The sequence below is a fragment of the Salvia hispanica genome, chromosome 6 (assembly GCF_029641045.1).
Source record: "Salvia hispanica isolate PSC_SH4W2 chromosome 6, Shi_PSC_v1, whole genome shotgun sequence".
In the NCBI taxonomy this organism is placed as follows: domain Eukaryota; kingdom Viridiplantae; phylum Streptophyta; class Magnoliopsida; order Lamiales; family Lamiaceae; genus Salvia; species Salvia hispanica.
Genome location: NC_142697.1, coordinates 27,115,396 through 27,137,378, shown reverse-complemented (window position 1 = coordinate 27,137,378; position 21,983 = coordinate 27,115,396). Strand labels below are relative to the sequence as shown.

General features: G+C 33.0%; 1 protein-coding gene across 1 annotated transcript; it reads left to right on the top strand.

Annotated features, from left to right (window-relative positions):
• Positions 1–9,344: 9,344 nt before the first annotated feature.
• Positions 9,345–11,114, top strand: LOC125207668 (gibberellin 3-beta-dioxygenase 1-like). The gene is made up of 2 exons (XM_048107105.2): positions 9,345–9,903; positions 10,413–11,114. Exons 1-2 carry the CDS (start codon positions 9,443–9,445, stop codon positions 11,047–11,049), a joined length of 1,098 nt encoding a protein of 365 aa, XP_047963062.2. The 5' UTR covers positions 9,345–9,442; the 3' UTR covers positions 11,050–11,114.
• Positions 11,115–21,983: the final 10,869 nt, after the last annotated feature.

The following is a 21,983-nucleotide window of genomic DNA, read 5'->3' as shown; positions in this document are numbered from 1 at the left end:
ATATCAATTATATAGCTTTAAAATATGAAATAGATGATTTGTTCCCTAAAATATTAAATAAATGAGTTAAAGAACATGCAATCATAAACTTAATTAGTATTATTATGTTACTTTTTTTTAAGTTTACTATACTGCTTTAAAGTTATCTTTTACGTACATGTTGCATAAAACAAATTGAATCACCTGCCAACTAATCAATTTAACGTTAATTAAAGTTATTAAAGTTATTACTACTAATCAATTTTAATACTATACAACGATATCAAAATTTAACGTTGTTAATAATATTTAATTATGTACTCATTTAATTAATAAAATATTGCATCATACTGGAATTGAAAATATGGACAATTATTAATAGACAGATGGAGTATATAACAATTCGATAATGTATAATAGTACTAAAGTTCATAGGTACTAATAGTATATCATTACGTACTTATTTGATTACTATAAATATCGTCAGCTGCGCATCGCGTCGGGGCTGAAGTGCAAATTCACTTATCATACGAACGTCGTTTGATAACAATTCTATGTGTTTTGGGCACAAAACTCCAGGGGTTTAGTAGTTCATGAGGATAGGGTGTAATACCGACTCAGTAACATAGTGTTTACTAAGTGATCGAAGTTGAATCCATCCTCAAAGGGTTTAGTAGTCCATAAGGCTAGGTTGTAGTATCGACTTTGGAACATAGTTTACAATTTAACAGAACTGTGTGTAATGTAAAAACTAATTCTTACCTTTATTGAGAATTTTTTTTTTAATAATAAATTGCACCAGAATTATTTGAACAAAGCTTTTATTCCCTTTGATATAAATTTTCATTATTTTTGGACATTTGAGTTAAAGGCATATGCTCCTTGCTTTATTTTGAGTGGACAAATTTTGATTCAAAACTTAAAAGTGATTTGAATTGCAAAAATGGTCTTTTAAAAAATATATAGTTCATATTTGCGATACTTTGTGAAGATAGATTGCACCAACATTATTTGAACAAATGTTTTATTTCAACACTTCCAATTTATTTACGATTTCTATTCCCTTTTTTATACTTTTTCGGTTTTCTTTCTATTGCATTTATTTCATTTATCTCTAATAAAATTATTATTTGTACTTTGAAAATAATTAATATCTTAAAACATTGAATAAAAATAATATACAACAACAGAAGTAATTTAAAATTTTATATGTCTTATTTTGTTTTATGGCCTGAATTTTTTTTTATCTATTTGAAATGTTACAATAGTTTCAATGAATAGTGTTGTCATAGATGGTAGTTATTTTGAAATTTTTGTATTATTTTAAATAATAATTTTTGCATGTATTATACTTCTATATAATAGTTTTTGTTAACCTTTTGTTATTTAGTTGTAGGTGCTCGGATTTAAGCTTTATTTGAATCCAATGAAGTTTGTTCGGTTATAGATTTGGACAATTCACAATAGGATTGTTATAAATGATAATTTTTATATTATTATTTTTTCACCCAATTTAGTAATTATATATATACCAATCTTTATTTTTATATTTATGTATTCTATTGGAGGTGCTAAGATTTAAACCTTGAATAAATGCAATCAAATACCTATCATTGTGGATGTTGTTATGTATTTTGGAGGAAATTTATTTTCTTCTACCCCAAAAGATGTTTTCACATGTTTATTGGTTCTAAAGATAATGTATTTGCATCTTTCTTGGTTCTAAAGATAATGTAATTGCATTTTTATTGGTTCTAAAGATAATGTATTTGTAAATTCTATAGAGTTTTTCCAAAAAATGTTGTTTTGTGTTTATTCGATCATATTTATTTTTAGTCTTAGTGAAGTTTTTATTTATTTGAAATGATTTTTTTGTTTACTTTGATACATTATACTCCCTCCGTCTCACCTTAGGAGTCCCGGTTGAGTTCGGCACGGGTATTAAGAAATGTAAAGGAAAGTTGGTGAAAAAATATAGTGGAATGTGGGTCCTACTTTTTAATATTAGTTTTATAATAAAATGTGAGTGGAAAAAGGATAGTGGGATGTGAGGCCTAATACCATTTATAGAATGTGGGGCCTAAAACCCTACTTCGAATTAATAAATGATAATTTAAAATTTAATTTATGGTTATAAGTTTTAGTAAATTGAAGGTATTAGTTTTAGTAAATTTTAATTATAGCCGTGTAGGAATATTTTTTTTAGTAAATTGAAGGTATTAGTTTTAGTAAAATTTTAATTATGGCCATGTAGGTGTATTAGTTTTAAAATTTTAATTATGGCCATGTAGGAGTATTAGTTTTAGTAAATTTTATCATCCACTTAAGATGAAACATTTTATTTTTTAGTTTGTCCCAAATAAAATGACACTTTTCTCCTTTTTAAAACTTTCCTTCTTCAATTAATACACTTAACCACGTTTCTCATTCCAATTAAAATATCGAGCTCTTTTTCTCTCTTCATTTCAATCATTAATTGTTTATTTTTGTGGAATAGAAATCAATCTTAATACTATATAGTGATATCAAAATTTAACGTTATTAACAATACTTAATTATATACTTATTCAATTAATAAAATAGTGCATCGCACTGGGATTGAATATATGGACAATATTACATTAGACGGATGGAGCATATAATAATTCGATTCTTAAAGTTCACATGTATCGATAATACATGATTATGTACTTATTTGATTGCTAAAAATATCGTAAGTTGCGCATCGCGCTGGGGCTGAAGTGTAAATCCAACACTCCAAATGTTTAGTAGTACATGGGGTTAGGGTATAATACCGACTCAATAAAATACCGTTCGCTATGTAAGCGAAGTTAAATCCATCTCCAAAGGGTTTAGTAATCCATAGGGCTAGGTTGTAGTGCCGACTTAGCAACATAGTTTACAATTTAACAACATTGTGCAATATACTTTTTTCTATGTAATATTCTATATGAAATTTAAAAATATTAACTATATTGATTTAAAATATTAAATAGATGAGCTAAGAACATGTGTTTCTTGCATTTTCAAAAATTATATTTTCTTTTTACCATCCATCACAAGAAAATACTAATTTTTAGTAATTATTCAATATATCAGACTATTAGTTAATAGATTATTTAAAATATCAGTAACTATACCTACAATTAATTACCTAAATTGTATTGCATAGTTGTAATAGGTTTCAATAAGATCCTTAAATTATGGTTTTCATCTATTTATTTATTCTAACCTTTAATAAGCCCAAATCAAATTATTTGATATTAACTTCTAATTTCCCTAAAGTTTAATAGCACTCTTTATTTTATTGTAACCTATAGTTATTATTAGTGTGACCATGATCATTAATAGCATTCTTTATTTTATTATAAACTATAGTCATTATTTTTTATAATTATATATGGATTTTGGTTCCATTCAGGTAATCATGAACTTTAAAATATGAAATTGAATTTCTCTCATTCGATTTTTAAAATTAAAAAATCTAAATGATAGATTAATCGATCATATTTCCGATATGATTTTTAGTATATCAAAATTACCCCAAGAATAGAGTATTGATTTTGTTCTTATAACATAATTGGCAATAGTCTAAAATATGTTTAAATATGTACTCCTATAATCATTATTTTATATTTATCCATGAGTATTGACTTTGTTCGTTGATCCATGAATTTTTAATTAGAAATTAAAATTAAATTGGTAACCTTGAATTTTCAAAATTAGAAAAATAATATAATCGAATGATTTAATCAACTATATTTTAAATATGATTTCAATATGATATGTTGGTCGATTATTTTTTATATATTTATTATATAAGTAAAAATGGGTGGTAATCTAAAACACGATCGAGCATGTAATATACAATAATTGTTTTTTTATATTCATCCCAGAATACTATTTTTTGTATATGTTGCAACAATGTAGCATTTCTTCATATAGTCATAGAGACAATAACAAAATTAGTGACAAGTGTCAGAGAAAAGAAAAAGAAGTATAATACTGATATTAGTAGTGAATAGAGCTAAGAACTCTAAGATTTACTCCATATTTTACAGTTTATTTTTATGTCTCTATAATCTTAATGTTTATCTTTAACTAGTATCACCGCCGTGCTATGCACGGTCCATTTTATTTTCTTCCAATTATGAAATATTTTGTTTAAATTATAAACAATTGTGAATTTAACTTTTTAAATTTTTAAATAAATTTAATGAATTACTAATTATAGTTAATGTGAATGAAAATTTATTTAATTATTGAGAATCAAGAAACGGAAAAATATATTTATGTATGGTGCATACTAAACACTATTCACCATAATTATTTGTGATAATAAACCTGAAATTAAATTAAAGTGTACATATCAATTTAGAAAGATTATAATTATAATAAAAATAAATAAATTATTAGTATTAAATAACATTCACGCAGACGTACAAAAGTGAGTTTATCAATACAATAATTTTTTATTGATAGAAGATAGAAAATATAAATTACTAGTTAACTTAATTATATATTTCACTACAATAGTATACTGATATTATCAAATAGATAATTTTATAGTATTAAAATAAATCTTTAAAATTAGATTATTACCACTATAATATTCATTATAGTTTTTTAACTTCTCTCAATCATCTTTCAAAACATTCATTTCATTACAATATAGTGATCCTATACACTAAAAATCCAAACCTTGAAACCTAAATCCTAAATAACTTTAAAATGTGCTAATCATGACTAACAAATATGCAAAATATCAATAAAATTCTCCTTCCGTCCCAGTTCAATATTTCTTTAATTGGAATTTATAGAACAATATGAGAAGAGGATGGTGGTGGTGGATTTCTACCAAACACTAAGGCCATGCTTGGTATGATAGAATGGAATGAGGGTGGAATGGAATGAAGATAGGAATGAAATATCAATTTCCTTGGATTTCCTTTGCATTTTCATCCATTCACTCATTCATTTCATCACACCAAGCAAATAAATAGAATGGAAGTATGAATCACATTCCATTCCATCATACCAAGTAGCTCCTAAAATCTACATTATACAAATATAGAGAACAAAATTAAAAGTATAACTTTATTTATTCGACCCTAAATGTACAAACCATACGTAGTCAATAGAATTTCATTCTAGCGTCAAGAGAAATGAGTTTTGCAGCGGCGCTGCTTCATCCCCAATTCCCAAATCTATCTTCCTTCACCCATTCCCTTTTATTCTCCACCACCGTTTGTCCGTTCCTCTTAATTTTTAGGTTGAGGATGTGTATGTATGGACTCGTTTATATATATTGTTGGATGGTGATATGAATATATTTAATTAAGCGTCTCTTGGATTCAAATGTGCAAGACTCTTGTCATTCCATTCATAATTAAGAGTCTCTTGAATTCAAATATACAAACTCTTCCTATTGTCATAATTAAAAATGACATTACGTGTTCCACGTAAATCCCTTTCACATAGCGTTTTTAACTTTTTATTCAGTTTTCGTGTTAGAATGAGAACAGTCTCAATTCTTGATTAATGCATATCAGTATGAAACTGCTGATTAAAACTTTAGTGCATGGAAAAAAATTATTAGAGTATGTGATATTTGATAAATTTTTATCTTCATAGGAGTATAAGAGTAGTTACTTTTATGGATTGGCATGGGTAGGTAAAGGTATATAGTTTTAACAATTGGTCGAAGAATTTGAGTTATTTAGATGGATAAATATATATGTGTAACTCTACAAAATCACTAGTACCATTAATCCATTATCATTATTGTTGGTATTGATATTATTATCATCATCGCTATTGAAATTATTACCATCAGCACTACCATCATCATCTTTTTGATAAATGAAAAGGTTGAAAGTAGTGAAAATTTTCGACCATAGAAATATCTTGGGCCCATTCCATGCTTTACCGGAAATAACCGTCAAATGGAGTAATGTAGTACTCCATCTGTCCGCAAATAGTAGTCTAGTTTTTCATTTTAGTACATGTGAATAAGAGTTTAGGTTCACTTTTACCATAAATGGTAATATGGTCTCACCTTCGACTAACTCATTCCACTCAAATTTTATTTAAACTAATATATACAAGTATGACTCCTATTCTACTAACTTTTTTCCACCCATTTTTTTAAACATTTCTTAAAACCTGTGCCGCCCATAAATGGAACTCTTGATGGCGGACGGAGGGATTATTATATATATATATATATATATATATATATATATATATATATATATAAGGATGTAATCAAATACAAACTCTATATATCATACAAACACTAAAATGTGATCTAGACCGTTAGTAAATGTCAACAGGTGATAAAATAACATAAACAGAAAAAATTTCAACACAGTGTCAAGGGTCACGATTTGAGTTGCATTTCAGTACTAAGATGCATTTTTGCTTTGATTATTTTCCTGGAAAGATATGTTTAAATGATGACATATATTTAAAATAAGAATTTATTTATTTTTAAAAAAGTTAGATTGAAACCATAAGGAGCAAAACTATCATTTAATTTCATTTTTTACGCTTACAATTAAGGTTATTGCATTGATTTTACAGTTTAGTGAATCTAGTTTTCACGAATAAAATTTTATAATCAAATGATTCAATTCAAGAAGTGAAATAGTAAGTTTAAAGCCAAAAATCCACTTTATAATAAGAAGGCGTAGTAATTTGGTTTGAGTACTATGATTCATTGATTCTCATCAGCATGTTATTCTATGAATTATTAGAACTCTATTCAATATATTGCTTTTTCATGATATGATATGTCATTTCGGGCCATCAGGCCTTGGATATTATCGATTCGAGCTAGTTTGGTAGAAATCTTAATCTATTCGAATGAACAATTTGTTTCCAACTAAATTGACATTCCTATATATATGCGAATATATTAAATACTCTACGCGTTTAGATGGTATGCATATTTCTCCATCAAGAGGCAATTCAAAAATATCCAAATTAAAATATATAATCAACTATTTCGAAAGTTGCAGTATTAAACAGAATTAGACCTAATTAGATGTTTTACTAGCAATTTAACCTATAATAAAATAAGAGGTTGAAGCTTTGATTTCTGATATTTGGCTACTTTTCCCTCATACATAAGAAGCCAAAATCATGTGTAAACATATAGCACATCAATAAAACATTGTCATCCTAAGGCTAACCATAAATTGAACATACTTCACCGATCACATCAAGAAAAAATCATAGTGATTGATTTTTAAAAAATACATAAATGAACCAAATTAAATAAATATGAGGTGAAGCATGTTAGCTTCACGTGATGGGCATATGCATGCAGAATGATAAATATGCATGTGTATGTGTCCTTTATAGCACATGCGAATGTATGCTAATGTCCTTTGCATGCCAAAATATGTCATGGCTCCTATTGTTCTCATCTATAGTGTGGTCACCATATAACAACCACATAAACAAACAAAAAGGGATTTTTGTTATGGATTTAACTTTAATAATTACTATTCGTTAGGACGATTGCATTAATTGGATATTATCTGCTTTGAGTCAAGTTTGTACAGATTTGTTTTTGCTCTGCTACCATCACCGGCTACACTTTGGGTCAAGTATGCACATATTTTTGTGGATCACTTTAAAAGGTCTCAAACTAATCAATGTTGGAAAATACTTGTGTATTGTTTCCAACTTCTCTTATTATCCGATATTGTACGAGTTTCAACTAACATTAGTTTATTCAAGAATTAAAAGATATATATAGAATTATCTCTTATGTGGGGATAGCTAGAAGGCAAGCGGTAGTGGCAATGGATTCCTATTTATTCGAAATCCAAGATAAAATGAGGACCCAAATATATGTGATGGATGTGAGAAATGCTTGGATTAATCAATTTGATGATTAGGGTTCCCACTTGGACTATAGGGACAAAATCCACAGATCTAACCATAGAAACCTAAAGTGACTATGAGATTTATCAAATATATAGACCTTTTATTTTATAATAAAATTCAAATTCAAATGAAAAGAAATCAATAGAGCACTCGTGCTTTGTTTAAGGACAAGTATGCCCTCCCCAACGTCCATACTAGTATTAGTGATAAAATCTTTTTTTTGTTAATTATAGAAACAAATTAATGCAATTCACGCATTCAATTTATGAAAAAGATTGGTTTTTTTTCTACATACATGAATGAAAATGCAAAATCAAGATCACTCCACTACACTGAATCTAAAACAGCCCCAACTTTTGCATTTATCTACCATTTTCCTTAATTAATTTCTTACCCAAAAGACCTCAATTCATTGTATAGTTGCAATTTTTTTCACCAAAACTCCTACAAATTTCTCATAAAAAAGCATCCAACTTAATAGTGCTATTCTTATCACCATTGTCATTATCAACGTGGGAGAATCTATTTTGAAGAAAGTTATAGCAAAGTTCTAAACATTCTTTCTAGACCAGTAGAACCTACTCGAAAAAACTACTCCTAATAATGATGTTTAGTAGTACATAAATACATAAAAAAATTTTAATATTAATTAAATCTAATTTATATTTCTCCTAGAATATAACAAACTCATCCTTCTACGTAGATGTAATTAAAAAGCGATTACAAGAAAAAAAATATTATCATACGACATAAAACCCTTCCACGTTTAATGTTTATCATCATAGTATTTGTGACTACATGAATGGTTTCTAGAGTGAAGAGAAGTTTGAAATCGGTAGGGGCAAGATGGTATCTTCAAACATATATAAATGGGGAAGAGGTGAATGTTGTTGTCTCTTAGTGGAAGAGGGATTAGCACCAAGTAGGGAAGAGGTGAAAGAAGATGTTTTTCTACTTGAAGACAAGACAAGGGCACATGGAGAGAGAAAGAGGACCCTTTCTTATTACACTATACACACATTTCGTGCGCATCAAAGATAGTAGTTGCAAATTCTTCCGATATGTATACATACAAGTGTTAAAGAATAGTATGAATTTTTTTTCTATTTTAATTTCTTTTTAGTATTATATGTCATGTCTATACTAATAAAAAGGCAACATGGTGTAAGAGTGTTATTTAGAAAATATCATATGTTTTATGGGGGATGAGATGATTGTTTGTTGTGTGATACTATATATTTCAAGAAAAAGTTTCATATCTTGTTATCTTGCACCACCCCACCCCAACCCACCCCTCCCACTAAAATCAATTCCACTAAAGCCCAAATAAACACCAATCAAATATATGCACACACACACATACACACACACAAACTCACTAAATAAACACAAAAACTACACCACAATGAGAGGTCACCATCTCCTCCTCATCTATATATACACAACACACCCCTCTCTTCAACCTACATCACATTTTCTTCCCACTAAAAAAACTTAGCCCTACTCCTCTTCTTCCTTCCTATAACAAGAAAAGAGAAATTAAAAAAAAAATTAAAAAAAAAACATGCCTTCAATAGCACTCTCAGATGCCAACAAATTCCTAGACCTCAACTCCGTGAAGGAGCTCCCCGACACCCATGCATGGACGTCTCCGCCCCTTGACGCCGGCGGCTGCGATGGCCCGGATCCCGAGGGCGTCCCCATCATTGATCTGAACAACGGGAGCGCCCAGGAGCTGATAGGGCATGCATGCAAGACCTGGGGCGTGTTCCAAGTCATCAACCACAGTGTCCCCAAGAATTTGCTAGACGAAATCGAGCAGACGGGCAGAAGCCTTTTCTCCCTCCCCATGCACCAGAAGATGAAGGCGGCGCGTGCAGCTGACGGCGTGTCGGGTTATGGTGTGGCCCGTATCTCCTCCTTCTTCCCCAAGCTCATGTGGTCCGAGGGCTTCACCATTACCGGCTCGCCCGCCGACCACGCCCGCCTCCTCTGGCCCCACGACCATCGTCACCATCAATTTTGGTATGTCACATAAAATAAATACTCCCTACCCAAAAATAATCTTCTTTTTTACCATTTTGATCCGACCTATAAAATTAGTCCAATTTCATTTCTGGCAATTTTTATTTTCTTTCTTAACTTTCTTACCTTACCAATTTCATATTAAAATTTATACTGTCCTCAAAATCCCTATTTTAAGGGAATAGCGGGAGTACCCTCTCCGTCCTATCGAAGATTTTCCACTTTCTTTTTTAATTTGTCCAAATCAAAATGACCTATTATTAAAAATAGAAATCCATTTATTTTACTTATTTACTAAGAACCTCTCACTTACTTTATTCTCTTCACCTAACACATAAAATGAAACTGCATAAAATCTCGGGCCGCCTAAGGAATGAGTCATCTTCTTTGGGACGGAGGAAGTACAAAATAGTAGAAACAGAGAATATGAGTTTGTAAAATACCATGTCCTTTTCCTAACAATGATATATTAATTAATTAATTAATTTTCGTCTCGTGTTTCACTCCAGCAATACGGTGGACGAATACCAAAAGGCAATGAACAAACTAGCTGGAAGGCTGATGTGGCTGATGCTGGGCTCGCTCGGCGTGTCGAGCGACGACGTCAAGTGGGCCAGCCCGAAGAAGGACGGCACCCAGGAAGGGTGCGCGGCCCTCCAGATGAACTCCTACCCGGCCTGCCCGGACCCCGACCGGGCCATGGGGCTGGCCGCGCACACGGACTCCACCATCCTGACCGTCCTCCACCAGAGCAACACGAGCGGGCTCCAGGTGCTCCGGGAGGGGGCCAGGAGGTGGACTACGGTGCCCCCGCACCCGGGGGCCCTCGTGGTGCACGTGGGCGACCTGATGCACATACTGTCCAACGGGTCGTACCCGAGCGTGCTCCACCGGGCCATGGTGAACCGGACTCGGCACCGCCTCTCCGTGGCGTACCTCTATGGGCCCCCAACGAGCGTCAAAATAAGCCCAATTTCGAAACTAGTCGATCACTCTCACCCCCAAATGTATAGACCGATTACTTGGACTGAATATTTGGGGACTAAAGCTAAGCATTTCGACAAGGCGCTGACGTCAGTGCGCCTCTGCGCGCCACGGACAGGATTTGTCGACACCAATGATCATAGTAGTGTAAGAGTTGGATAGATTTTGGATAATTGATTGTGTAATTATATTATCTTTATAGTAGTGTTTAACTTTAATTTAACCAATTATTGTCTCGAGTGTTTTTTTTCTTTCTAATTTAACCAAAATCTTGTATCAACATAATCCGGTACTTAAAGCCGTAGCAACGTAAAACGAGTTATGAACATTAAACAATAGTGTTAAATGGAACAAACAAAGTTGAATTGAATCACCAATATTCAAAACGAACGTGATCTGGAGAGAGAGAGAGAAGGGATATGGATTTGGATTTATTGAATGTAAATCTACGGGCAAAGGACATGGAAACCGACATCTTTAAATTTATACCTTAAATATGAAATTAATTGAATAATTGAATTGTTTGGAATGGAAAAATCGTAGCTAGTGTGAATGAAAAAAATGGGGCTTGTTAGTTTTGCTGAATGATGAGCTGTGAAACAAAAAAATTGTTACCACCACATAAATTTGTAGGACAAGTTGGGAAAGATTAGGTGTATAATTTTGTCTATTTTCTCTTGAATCTCTCTCTAGAAATTTGGTTTTATTGTAAAGATTGAGGGACAGTTCTTGTAGGGTTGTGCACATTACTTTGAGTTGAGATGTGATCTGTCTCTGAAACCATGTGCTCTTTTACAAAGGGTGATTAATCATAGTAGCAACAACGATGGTAGTTTTATTACATTGCATTGCAACTTCCACGTTGTCCTTTTTATTAAAAACTATTTTCCTGCCGACTCCAAAATATTCTCACCATCTCTGTATATAACATTTCTCAACATTAGGAAATATCTCTCTCTATGTAACTTTTGTCTTAGAATGACTTGAAATTCGTAGGTACCTGCAAAATGGAAAGGGGAATTGAACTCAGGACACCGTTTGAGGAGTGCTGGTATTAGAAGTCATTTGAGGGGTAAAAATGTCATTTTCATAAATTTCAAATTTTGTGTTATTTTTGAATTTAATTTCATATTTCCACATTTTATATTGTTTCCTTTTAGAGCTTGTACCTCATTGAAATAGTGGGAAGATTGTTTTTGAAGTCAATTTTTATATTGAATAAAAGTTGGGTATCTAAAAAAAACTAAGATTTCTTTGGATTATCAAATGGTTCGAATATTGTTTTTGCATGTAAACTTAAATCAAGTAGGAGTAGTACTTAATTACAAATACTCTTTTAACTTAGGGTCGGTCGAAAATGTCATGATTGTTATATTGATATGTAGATTTTTGTAGAATGATTTTAGTATATTTTTTCAAAAAAATCGTTATGAAATCACAAATTTATCCCTATAAAAGTTTTTTTTTTTAAAACATTTTCCTTCCACCGTTTGTTCACTCGGACGGCAAACTACCCTACAAATTATGTTGTTGTGTGAATGCAAATGATTAATGCGTGGAATGATCATTGATTCAATGCAAGAAAGATAGGACAAAGCTGCTGCTTTTTTTCCTCGTTGAATTTTCGTCGGCCTAATAAAGGGTGTCTTCACTATTGTCTTAATCTATAAATGTCATTAGTTTTTTGCCTTCTTTCACCTTTAGAAACAATTTTGTCTGGTCTTCATACATTTTGTGAAAAAGCTTATGTCTTTTAAGATAAAGCACCTGTCACATTTCATAATCACTCAAATGCAGCTATCAAGTCTAAGATAAAAAAATATAAATTGAAGAGTTATATAGTATAGGACTAGTGTAGCCCTCCCTGTTTCCTCTTGTTTCATCTTCTTTGGCAAATTCAACTTTTTTATCGTGTTATCTATTAGTATAAGTGGTTTGTGGGGGAAGATCCAATTCCAATCAAATAATATAACATGGCGACTTCAGAAATGTAGGTTGTGAAGTCAAAATCGAGAGACTAGTTTGTTGTCTGAATTATGTGGTTCTCTAGCTCCTAGTAGATCATGAAAAGTTTAGAAGTTTTGTAAGGACATGTTTTGCATCTAATCATTCACATTGGGGGTCATGCTTGTCGATAGATAGGCCTAAGTGTGTGTGTAAGAGAGAGAGATATCGATGGTGTTTTTTTCGATGAGTGTAAAAATGTTCAAAGTCAGAAACTGCGCACCATAATGGTGGCAATTCAAACAATATAAAATCAACAAAGCACATGAAAGAGCAACATAATAATGACAAGATACAAAATCAAGCTAACAAACAACAAAAAAATTACTACCACTGTCTTAATGTGTCCGTCTATCCCATTTTATTGTTTATAACAGGTCTTCCACTAGCAGTCTAGTGACTAGTTCTATTACTGATTTTTATGTATCTTAATTGGCGCAAGAATTTAAAGTTGCTCCATACCCAAAGTAAAGGATCGGTATAAAAGTATCAATATGACAACACAAGTGAACACTACAATCTTCTTAAACAAGAAAACCAAATAAATATTTTTGAACCATAAAAGACAAGAAAAAAGAAAACAAAAACAACAAACAAGATCTAAATCAAAGCACCAACATCTTTTTTCGAGTATTTAAAAACGACAATTAGATAGAAAATTTGGTCAATGCAATTTTTTGAAAACATGAGATATGCTAGTTAGTCAGAACACCAACGATGATCAGCCATTTTGCAAAGAGGAGGAATCAACCTTTTGCTAAATATATATGTATTCCACCACTCATACATGAATATTTAGATTTGTTACCAGAAATTTCTAAGTGAAAGGCTATGTTTTGTCCCAATCTGAACAATGTTACAAACTGCAAACAATACTCTCACTTTGGAGACAATAGGAATTCAATGATGGACCAAATTAAGATAATGTATTATATTTGTAGCTACCTTACTCCACTTTGAGGAAAAAGATGGAAAATAAAATGTTTCCATAACTTTTTTTTTCCTTAAATGAAAGTATTAGGAGTTCATGATTATTTTTCCTCTGTACTGCTCCCATAAAAAATAATCTTTTTTTTTATATATATTTTGAATCACTCATGAAAATTATTCTCTATTTTTATGATAAGTTTTTTCTCTCTCTAATAAGGTCATTTTACACTACCAATACTTTAATTACTTTTTTTTTATAAATCTCTTATTTACTTTATTAAATTTACATTAAAATCAGTATAATTCATAACTATCTCTATTTTTTAAATATTTATTTTATCTTTTGGAAAATCTTTGCACTAATATTTATAATGACATAACATTAAAGATTGATGGCTAGTCAAAGTCAACCGAGTAAAGATCCACATTTTTTATTATCGATTAATGAAGCTCTGACACGACACGTACCCAATAATAAAATATTGTTGTGTCTAATGGAATCTTACTATTGTTGATAATATCTCGTTATCACATGACTGGGGTAGAAGGTAAAGGTTTTCTTATATATATATATATATATATATCATAAGTCATAACCCTATTCCTAATGGCTAATACTATTATATTCATATATGTGTGAATAATAATAATGCTTCTTTACATCATGACAATATTACGTCATGCAAAGATTAGTGATATTGATTGACCTAATTTCCTAAACTAAGAAAAGTTTTGATATGACCCACCTTACTAAAAATAGCTCTTACGAATTATGAACTACTTTTAAGAGCATTTCCAATGTCGGCTAGCCGAACCATAGGAGGCGGGCATCGGGAAATCGGCCAAATTTTTGGCGTGGGCTAGCCGAACGCGTGTCGCTAGCCGATGCGCTGGCCGCCATTGTGGCGGCCCGATCGGCCAGCGACGATTTTTGATTTTTTTTTAAACCTATATAAACGCGATTTTAGTTTCATTTTCATTTGCACCACTTGTTTTAACGAGTTTTCTCTCTCTCTAACTTTCTGTAGCATCATCGAGCGATGGATCACAACAACGAGTCCAGTCCAGCGACGAGTGGATCTCAAACTCCCACGGTACCCGTGGGATTTGGATGGGGCCAGATGGGCGGGCAGATAGGCCCAGGGTTTAACGTCCCTTGGAATCAGCTGATGGGGATGATGGCCGGAGCGCCAGGGGGTGGGAACATGCCGTGGGGTATGCCGGGCGGCGGACAGGCCAGCGGCGGGCAGGGGTGGGGAGGTATGCACCAGATGCAGCAGCAGATGATGGGTATGCATCCCGGGATGCACGGGTCACCGGGGGGGGGGGGGACACGGTCTATCGTCCCTCTCTGGATTTTTTGACGGCTTCGTCTCACACGTCGACCCCAGTGGAGACGCAGTTCACTGGCGATGACCTTTTGTCATTGCATGACATGGGGATCGATCTCGGCGATCCGGACACTCCCGTTCCAGCGGGGCGGGCCGCGGCGAAGAAGAAGAAGACGAGGGGGAAGGCCAAGGCGGTCGGCGACTCGTCGCAGCCCGTTGGTGACGACACCCCCGGCCGGAGGATGAGTACGCCGGGGTGGCCAGGGGGTGGTTGGAGGTGTGCGACAATCCGCTGGTTGTGAACAACCAGCGGGTCGTCAATATGTGGGCGAAGATTAGAGCTGCCTACAGGAGGCCCTGCCCGCACGGGAAGGACTTCAGCGGGGAGGAGGTCCGGAAGGGGTGGGAGCGCATCAGGGCCGCGGTCGGCCGTTTTTCGGTGTTGTACGCCAACGCCCTCCGTCACCTCACTAGTGGGCAGAATGAGGAGGACGCCCGGAGGATAGCCGGGAATCAGTTCCCTTGGCGGGGAAGTACAAGGATTTCCACTTCTGGGAATGCTTTGAGTTGCTGAAGGACTCCGAGAAGTTCCGTGCGGGGTGCGACGCTGGGTGGCCGAAGAAGCAGAGGCTGAACTATACCGGCGACTGCAACGGCGGATCCCACGACCTCCCCCCGGATGCTGAGGAGTTTCCATCCCCTCCTTCATTTGCTGGTCGCCCTCGCCCGGTTGGACAGAAGCGGGCGCAACGGGCTGCGAGGGGAGGATCCCCCCTATCGCCCCATGAGGTCCAGTCCGCCGCCCTCCCACCTGCCCTACTCGAGTACACTCTCTATTCGCGTAACAAAACGCGGGAGCAGATGTACAAGGTCTTCCAAGATTGGAAGAACGCCACTGACCCCACGGAGAAGATGTTTCTTCACTCGATGCTCGAGAGCATGCGGGTTGATTTGGATACCGCGAGGGCACAGATGGGGGGTTCCGACGTGGGGTCAGATACCCCGGGTGGCGGCAGCGGCCGTGGCGACGGCGGCGACGGCGACGAGGAGTAGAGAGTGGCGAGGCTCGTGTGTGGAAGCCCTTTTTTTAAAAAAAAAATCATGTATATTTTTTAAATCTTTGTACCTTTTTTGAATGAAATGAATTAATTTTCCCGTATCTGTGTCGTAAATTTAATCCGTAATTTAATCATAATTTTAATTCCGTAAATATAGTATATTTTGAATTATTTTTATTGCGGCTGACATATGGCTGGCCTAAATCTGATGTGGCATGTGGATTTTTAGTGCTGCTGACGTGGTAGGGAGAGAGAATGCGTGGCCTATGGCTAGCCTATTTGCATTGGAGATGCTTTAATGATTAGAATATGTATATGTAAGGTGAATTCATTTGGTAAAAAGGGCTAGTAATAATATAATCTATAGTGGAACCACACCATATAAATTGATACTATTTGCCAATTATATATCTACAAATTACTAGAATGTTACAATAGTGTTAGTTTGAATATTTTCTTGTGATTCCAAGAGATAAATGTTTTGTGGCAGAAATTCCCGAACCAAGCTTGTGACTAACAGATAAAAAGAAGGCGAAATAAAATTTCAAGATTTGCCTATTTTGCTTTGTCGAAATGTAGTTTAGTCTTTTCCTTTGTCACCATACACCAATGCAAAAGTAAAAGAATGAGAATAGCGATTTAAGATAATAAATATTACTATAATTAACCATTTCCACCACTTCCACTAGATCATATATAGTAATCATGTTATAAGTAACTAAACAACAACTTTATACCATAATTTACTAATTTTTAATTTATTCTTTCTAATTTGAGTGGTTAATCATAAATCCTAAAAATTAACATGTGCTTTAGAAATAGTTGATGCAACCACAACAATTTTATGCAATGTCATATCCATGTGGGCTCAGGGATCGATCAATTCGGGGTTTAGAGGGTCGGAATACTCTATTTATATAAGATATTTAGAGTCGCCATCGTCGTCTATTCTACGACAATGACAGTTCCATACCAACCCATTGGGATCGAGGTTCACTTCCATTTTCTTCTATCATCTCTGTGGCTAGCAATTGCCGTCACACCACCTCTGTCTGCCTTCAGACACCGACAACAACCTTTTGTACTGCACCCAACCCACAAATTCCGTTTTTTTGATATGTTATATGATTCCTCCATCCACTCATTATATATTCTAAAGACTCAACAAAAGCACTACAAAAATAGAAATATCACATGCTCACTCAATCATAGTCTAAATCTCGATTATTTACATTTTATTATTCCACATTATATATACAACATCGATGATTAATCTCCTATGCAAAATGACAAAATGCACCCACTTCTTTATGAAAACGAAGAAACACAATAAAGAAATGGTGTGCATCCCCTCATCACTCTTTATTTTGTCAACTACTAATAAAGTTCTGATAAAATAAAACAAATAACAATACATCACATAGGCTCAAAAGTGAAAAAGTTTCACTTTTATGAAATTCAAATATTAATAATGATCACTGCATATTAAAAGGGTGTGAAGTAAGTCCAAACACGATTGTGTGCCACTCCCAATCAACTTGCACCATATCTTCCTTTTTCTGTCGATAAAATCTGTTGGAATCTTTATGTATGTTGGGAAAATAAATGTAGCACAATGTGATCTTTGCAAGATTTAATTGCTCAGGCTGATATTTGGAGGATATAAAGTAAAGGAGGAGGTTTATGTTGGCCATAGAAAAAGGAGGTTTATGAGGTTCATATCATTTTCCATAAATGAAATCCAACCACAATCCACACAAGAACGTACAAAATAGATATTATTATGTATAGAGAGATAAATATATAGAGTACTATATTTATATATCCCTTCAATAAAAATGTAGGACAAATTGTCGGAAAACAACCAAATTCGGTTAGTTTCTGGTCAATCTAGAAACTTGAAAAAATAAGTGATTAAATCATGAATTGGGCAATTTTCCCAAGTGTCATATAGTCAAAAAACTCTGGTGTCATATGTGTTATTTTTTTATGTACAGCGTAAAAGTTATCTAAGACATGTAAAACCGCAGATTATTTGGTCATGGAACATTTGATAAATTTTTCGAAAGTGTTATGATCGATTATATTTAAAGTTGTGGGATGGACCATAAATTAACCAAACTTGGTGGTTATTTCGTCAATTTTCCAAAAAAAATATAATTAGAGAGATACGTCTCACGTAACAAGAGACCGCCGGTTAGAGCCAAAAGCCTAATCCAAAAAAAAAAAAATCAGTGTAATTGGTCTGAATCAATAATGGTTTGAGTCGAATAGGACTAGCTTGAAAATCGAGTTAGTTTGGCCAGATTAATCGAACTTTTCTTTGTTAGTTGGTTATCAAACTATATACTTAGCTTTTGATTAAAATAATATGATTTTGATTTTTGTAAGATGTGTTTTGATTTTTCAAATGGCTAAAAAATAATTTGTGACATGATAATTAAAGAAGTACTGTACCACAATTTTTGAAGTTACATGTTCGCCCAATCCTTATTCCTCCAATAAGAAATATGGTTATCAAAAGAATATACACATAATTTCTTTATAAATATTTTGAAGCAGTCAAAAAATTTGACAACAGCTTATTTTATCTAAGAAATGTGTCTTTGACTAACATTCTTTAACATCATCAACAAAATAACATAAATGTAAGCTTATTTCACCATCTTATCCTTTAAATAGTTAATCTTATATTTTGTTAATATGTCATATTTTAAAAAAAAACACATCTATCCAATAATTATTTTAGTGTCACAACAGATCCAATAATTGTGAACTCTCTCTATGGAGTATATACTAAGGCCTATTATTTCAAATAAAAAAATGCATGAGGCCCATTAATTCAAAACAAAGCGCAAACGAATTTATAGTCTAATTGCCAAAAAAAAAAAGGCTAAACAAAGCCCATTATATCAAAACTAAGCCCAAAACAGAGTATACAATCTTATAAATTTCCAAACGAATCAGGAAACGCAATTCTCCCTCTCTCTCAAAGTTGTATAGAAAAGAAATACTCCCTCCTTCCACGATTAAAAGTTTCATTTCCAAATGACGCAGATTTTAAAAAATATTAAAAAATATTAAGAAAAGTGGGTGGAAGAAAGTTAGTGGAATAGGGGTCCCACTTGTATATATTAGTTTTAAATGATATGTGAGTGGAATGAGTTAATGGAACGTGAGGTCTCTTTACCATTTATGGTAATTATAAACCGGGACTCTTATTCGTGGACGGACCAAAATGAAAAAACGGGACTCTTATTCGTGGACGGACCAAAATGAAAAAACGGGACTCTTATTCGTGGACGGAGGGAGTAAAATCGAGTATAATTTTTTTTTAAAAATAAAATGATTTTGTTGCTTGAAGCCTGTCTCAATTATATAGTAGCACTAAATTATGCTTTTTCTCATGTGAAAATATATTTATATATTGTTCTCTTCCCACTCCCATAAGAATAACGACAGCCATATTGAACATTGTTTGTAATAAAAATATGGGCAAATTGCCATATTTTTTCACAAAGCTCGGTATTTATGATCTATTCCATAATTTTTAAGTAGTTGTTTATATCATAATTTTAACATATATTTTAATTGTTATATTGATTCGGATATTGGGGGGTAAATGTACTATTTGAAAGTCAAATACATTAGCTTTATCTTATAATATTCTATAATTTTCATATTAAAGTTCATGACTTTTCTGAGTGACATACAAATTTATGTTTAAATCATGAATTTTCGGTTTCCATATCATACACAATTTTCTTCAAATTCAAATAAGCGGGACAATTAAGGAATTGACTAGATATTAACCATCGTGAGTTGTTTTAGAAATTTGTTCTAAAATTAAAACTCAATAGCACTTTTAAACATTTAATAATAATGTCAACTACATGGAATTGAACTGATAGATGCGTCGGTGCTTGTAAAACAAAGCACAATTTAATTGAAGATCTAGTTATGGTGGATACTAATATACTCCATAATACTCTTTTAATATTACAATTAAAGGGAATATTTCTAATACCAAATCAATGAATTTTATATTGATTTGTCGATGAAAACTACATCTACGGCGTGATTTATATCTTTTCTAATCGTATTTTTTTTATTGTCAACCTTCTTTTATTATCTTTTCTAGCTTCTTTATTAGGATATGATTGCTGGTTTGTGATGTTTAATTATAATTAGATCATGTTTTGGGGAAGTCAAAAGTTATATTATGGCTGATGAAATATAATTAGGGGTGCAGAGAATAAATTAATGGTATATGGATTTAATAGATACTCTATTAGATAGTATATCTTAGATTTCTTCAAGGTTTCTACGAACTAAATCTTGCCAACCCTTGTCTGGGATCTTGGAGAATGGTTTGGAGTATTTTATTTCTTAATTATTTGAGTTGTTAGGAGTAAATTTCGATACATAAAATGTTCCTGATTTATTTTCTCTTTATTTTGTGTTCTTCCGATATTTAATATCGAATTAATGAAATTTAAGATGTGCTCTTTTCGGTATTTTATGAATCTTAATCATCTGACTAGGCTTCCTTGCTTAAGTTGGATCTCTGATTTTATCATTTTAGAATATTCACGATTTAAAAGTTTTATATATATATTTTTTCTATTTTATTTATGGACTTCACATCCATTAAATCATCGATTCACATTTCATTATAAACATTGTATACTCTTTAATTTAATGAAAAAAATTATAATACGGAGTATAATTTAAGATAATTAAGTGTGATATTTAAGATCACAAATTTTTAAGTCACGTAATTTTTTCACACCCACGCCAATACCTCTATTTACAAATAATGTGTAAATATTTTGAATTTAAGATGATAAAGTGACTATGTTTTCAATCTAAGAATTAAAAACAATTCTTTAGCTAATTAAATATGATATCAACAAACATAATTTAAAGTTTTTTCACCTTATTCAAGCGATACTGACACCAAAAACTGTATCGGATAACTATTAGCAATGATTTGACCTTCGTAACGATCATGACAATGTATAAATATCCCTACGGAATGTAAATTAGATGCACAACCCAAAGACCATTGATCATTTAGTTCCTTACCCAAAGAAATCATGAGCAGTGAAAGCATGAAGCTCCCTTTGATAGATTTAAGCAACCTAGGGAAGGATGATTTCCAAGATGGGAATTAACCAAAATCCAAATTCGAGAAGCCCTGCTAGAATATGGGTGCTTTGAAGCTACATTTGATCACATTCCAGGATGATTCTCCAAGATGAGAATCAACTAAAATCCAAATTCAAGAAGCCCTTCAAAATCAATAACGTTATTCCTCTTGAGTTGAGGAAATCAGTTGGTAATGGGATACGACAACTTTTCGATCTCCCTTTAGCCATCAAACTACTCAACAAAAATTCTCAAAACCTTACAATGACTATGCTGACCAAAACGATTTCATTCCACTTTTAAAACATCTATATTCTTGAAGAGTTTTTCGAATTTTGATTTTGATTGATTCTCACCTTGAATAATCATCTTCTCCTATGTTACTCAAATCAATCCAAGGACCTTCAAGCTTACACAACTCATTTCTATGAATAAAAACCTAGGCAGCTCTCTTCTTATTGGAAAACTCAAATAATCTTAGTTATGGTTACGCTATAATTTCCATTTTGTAGGTCTATCTATAGATAACAAAAAGAACTATTTGGCGGCGGTTTAATTATGCAATAAAAGCTCATTTGATAGGGATGGATAAACATGAATACTTGTCAAGCATAGATCGGAA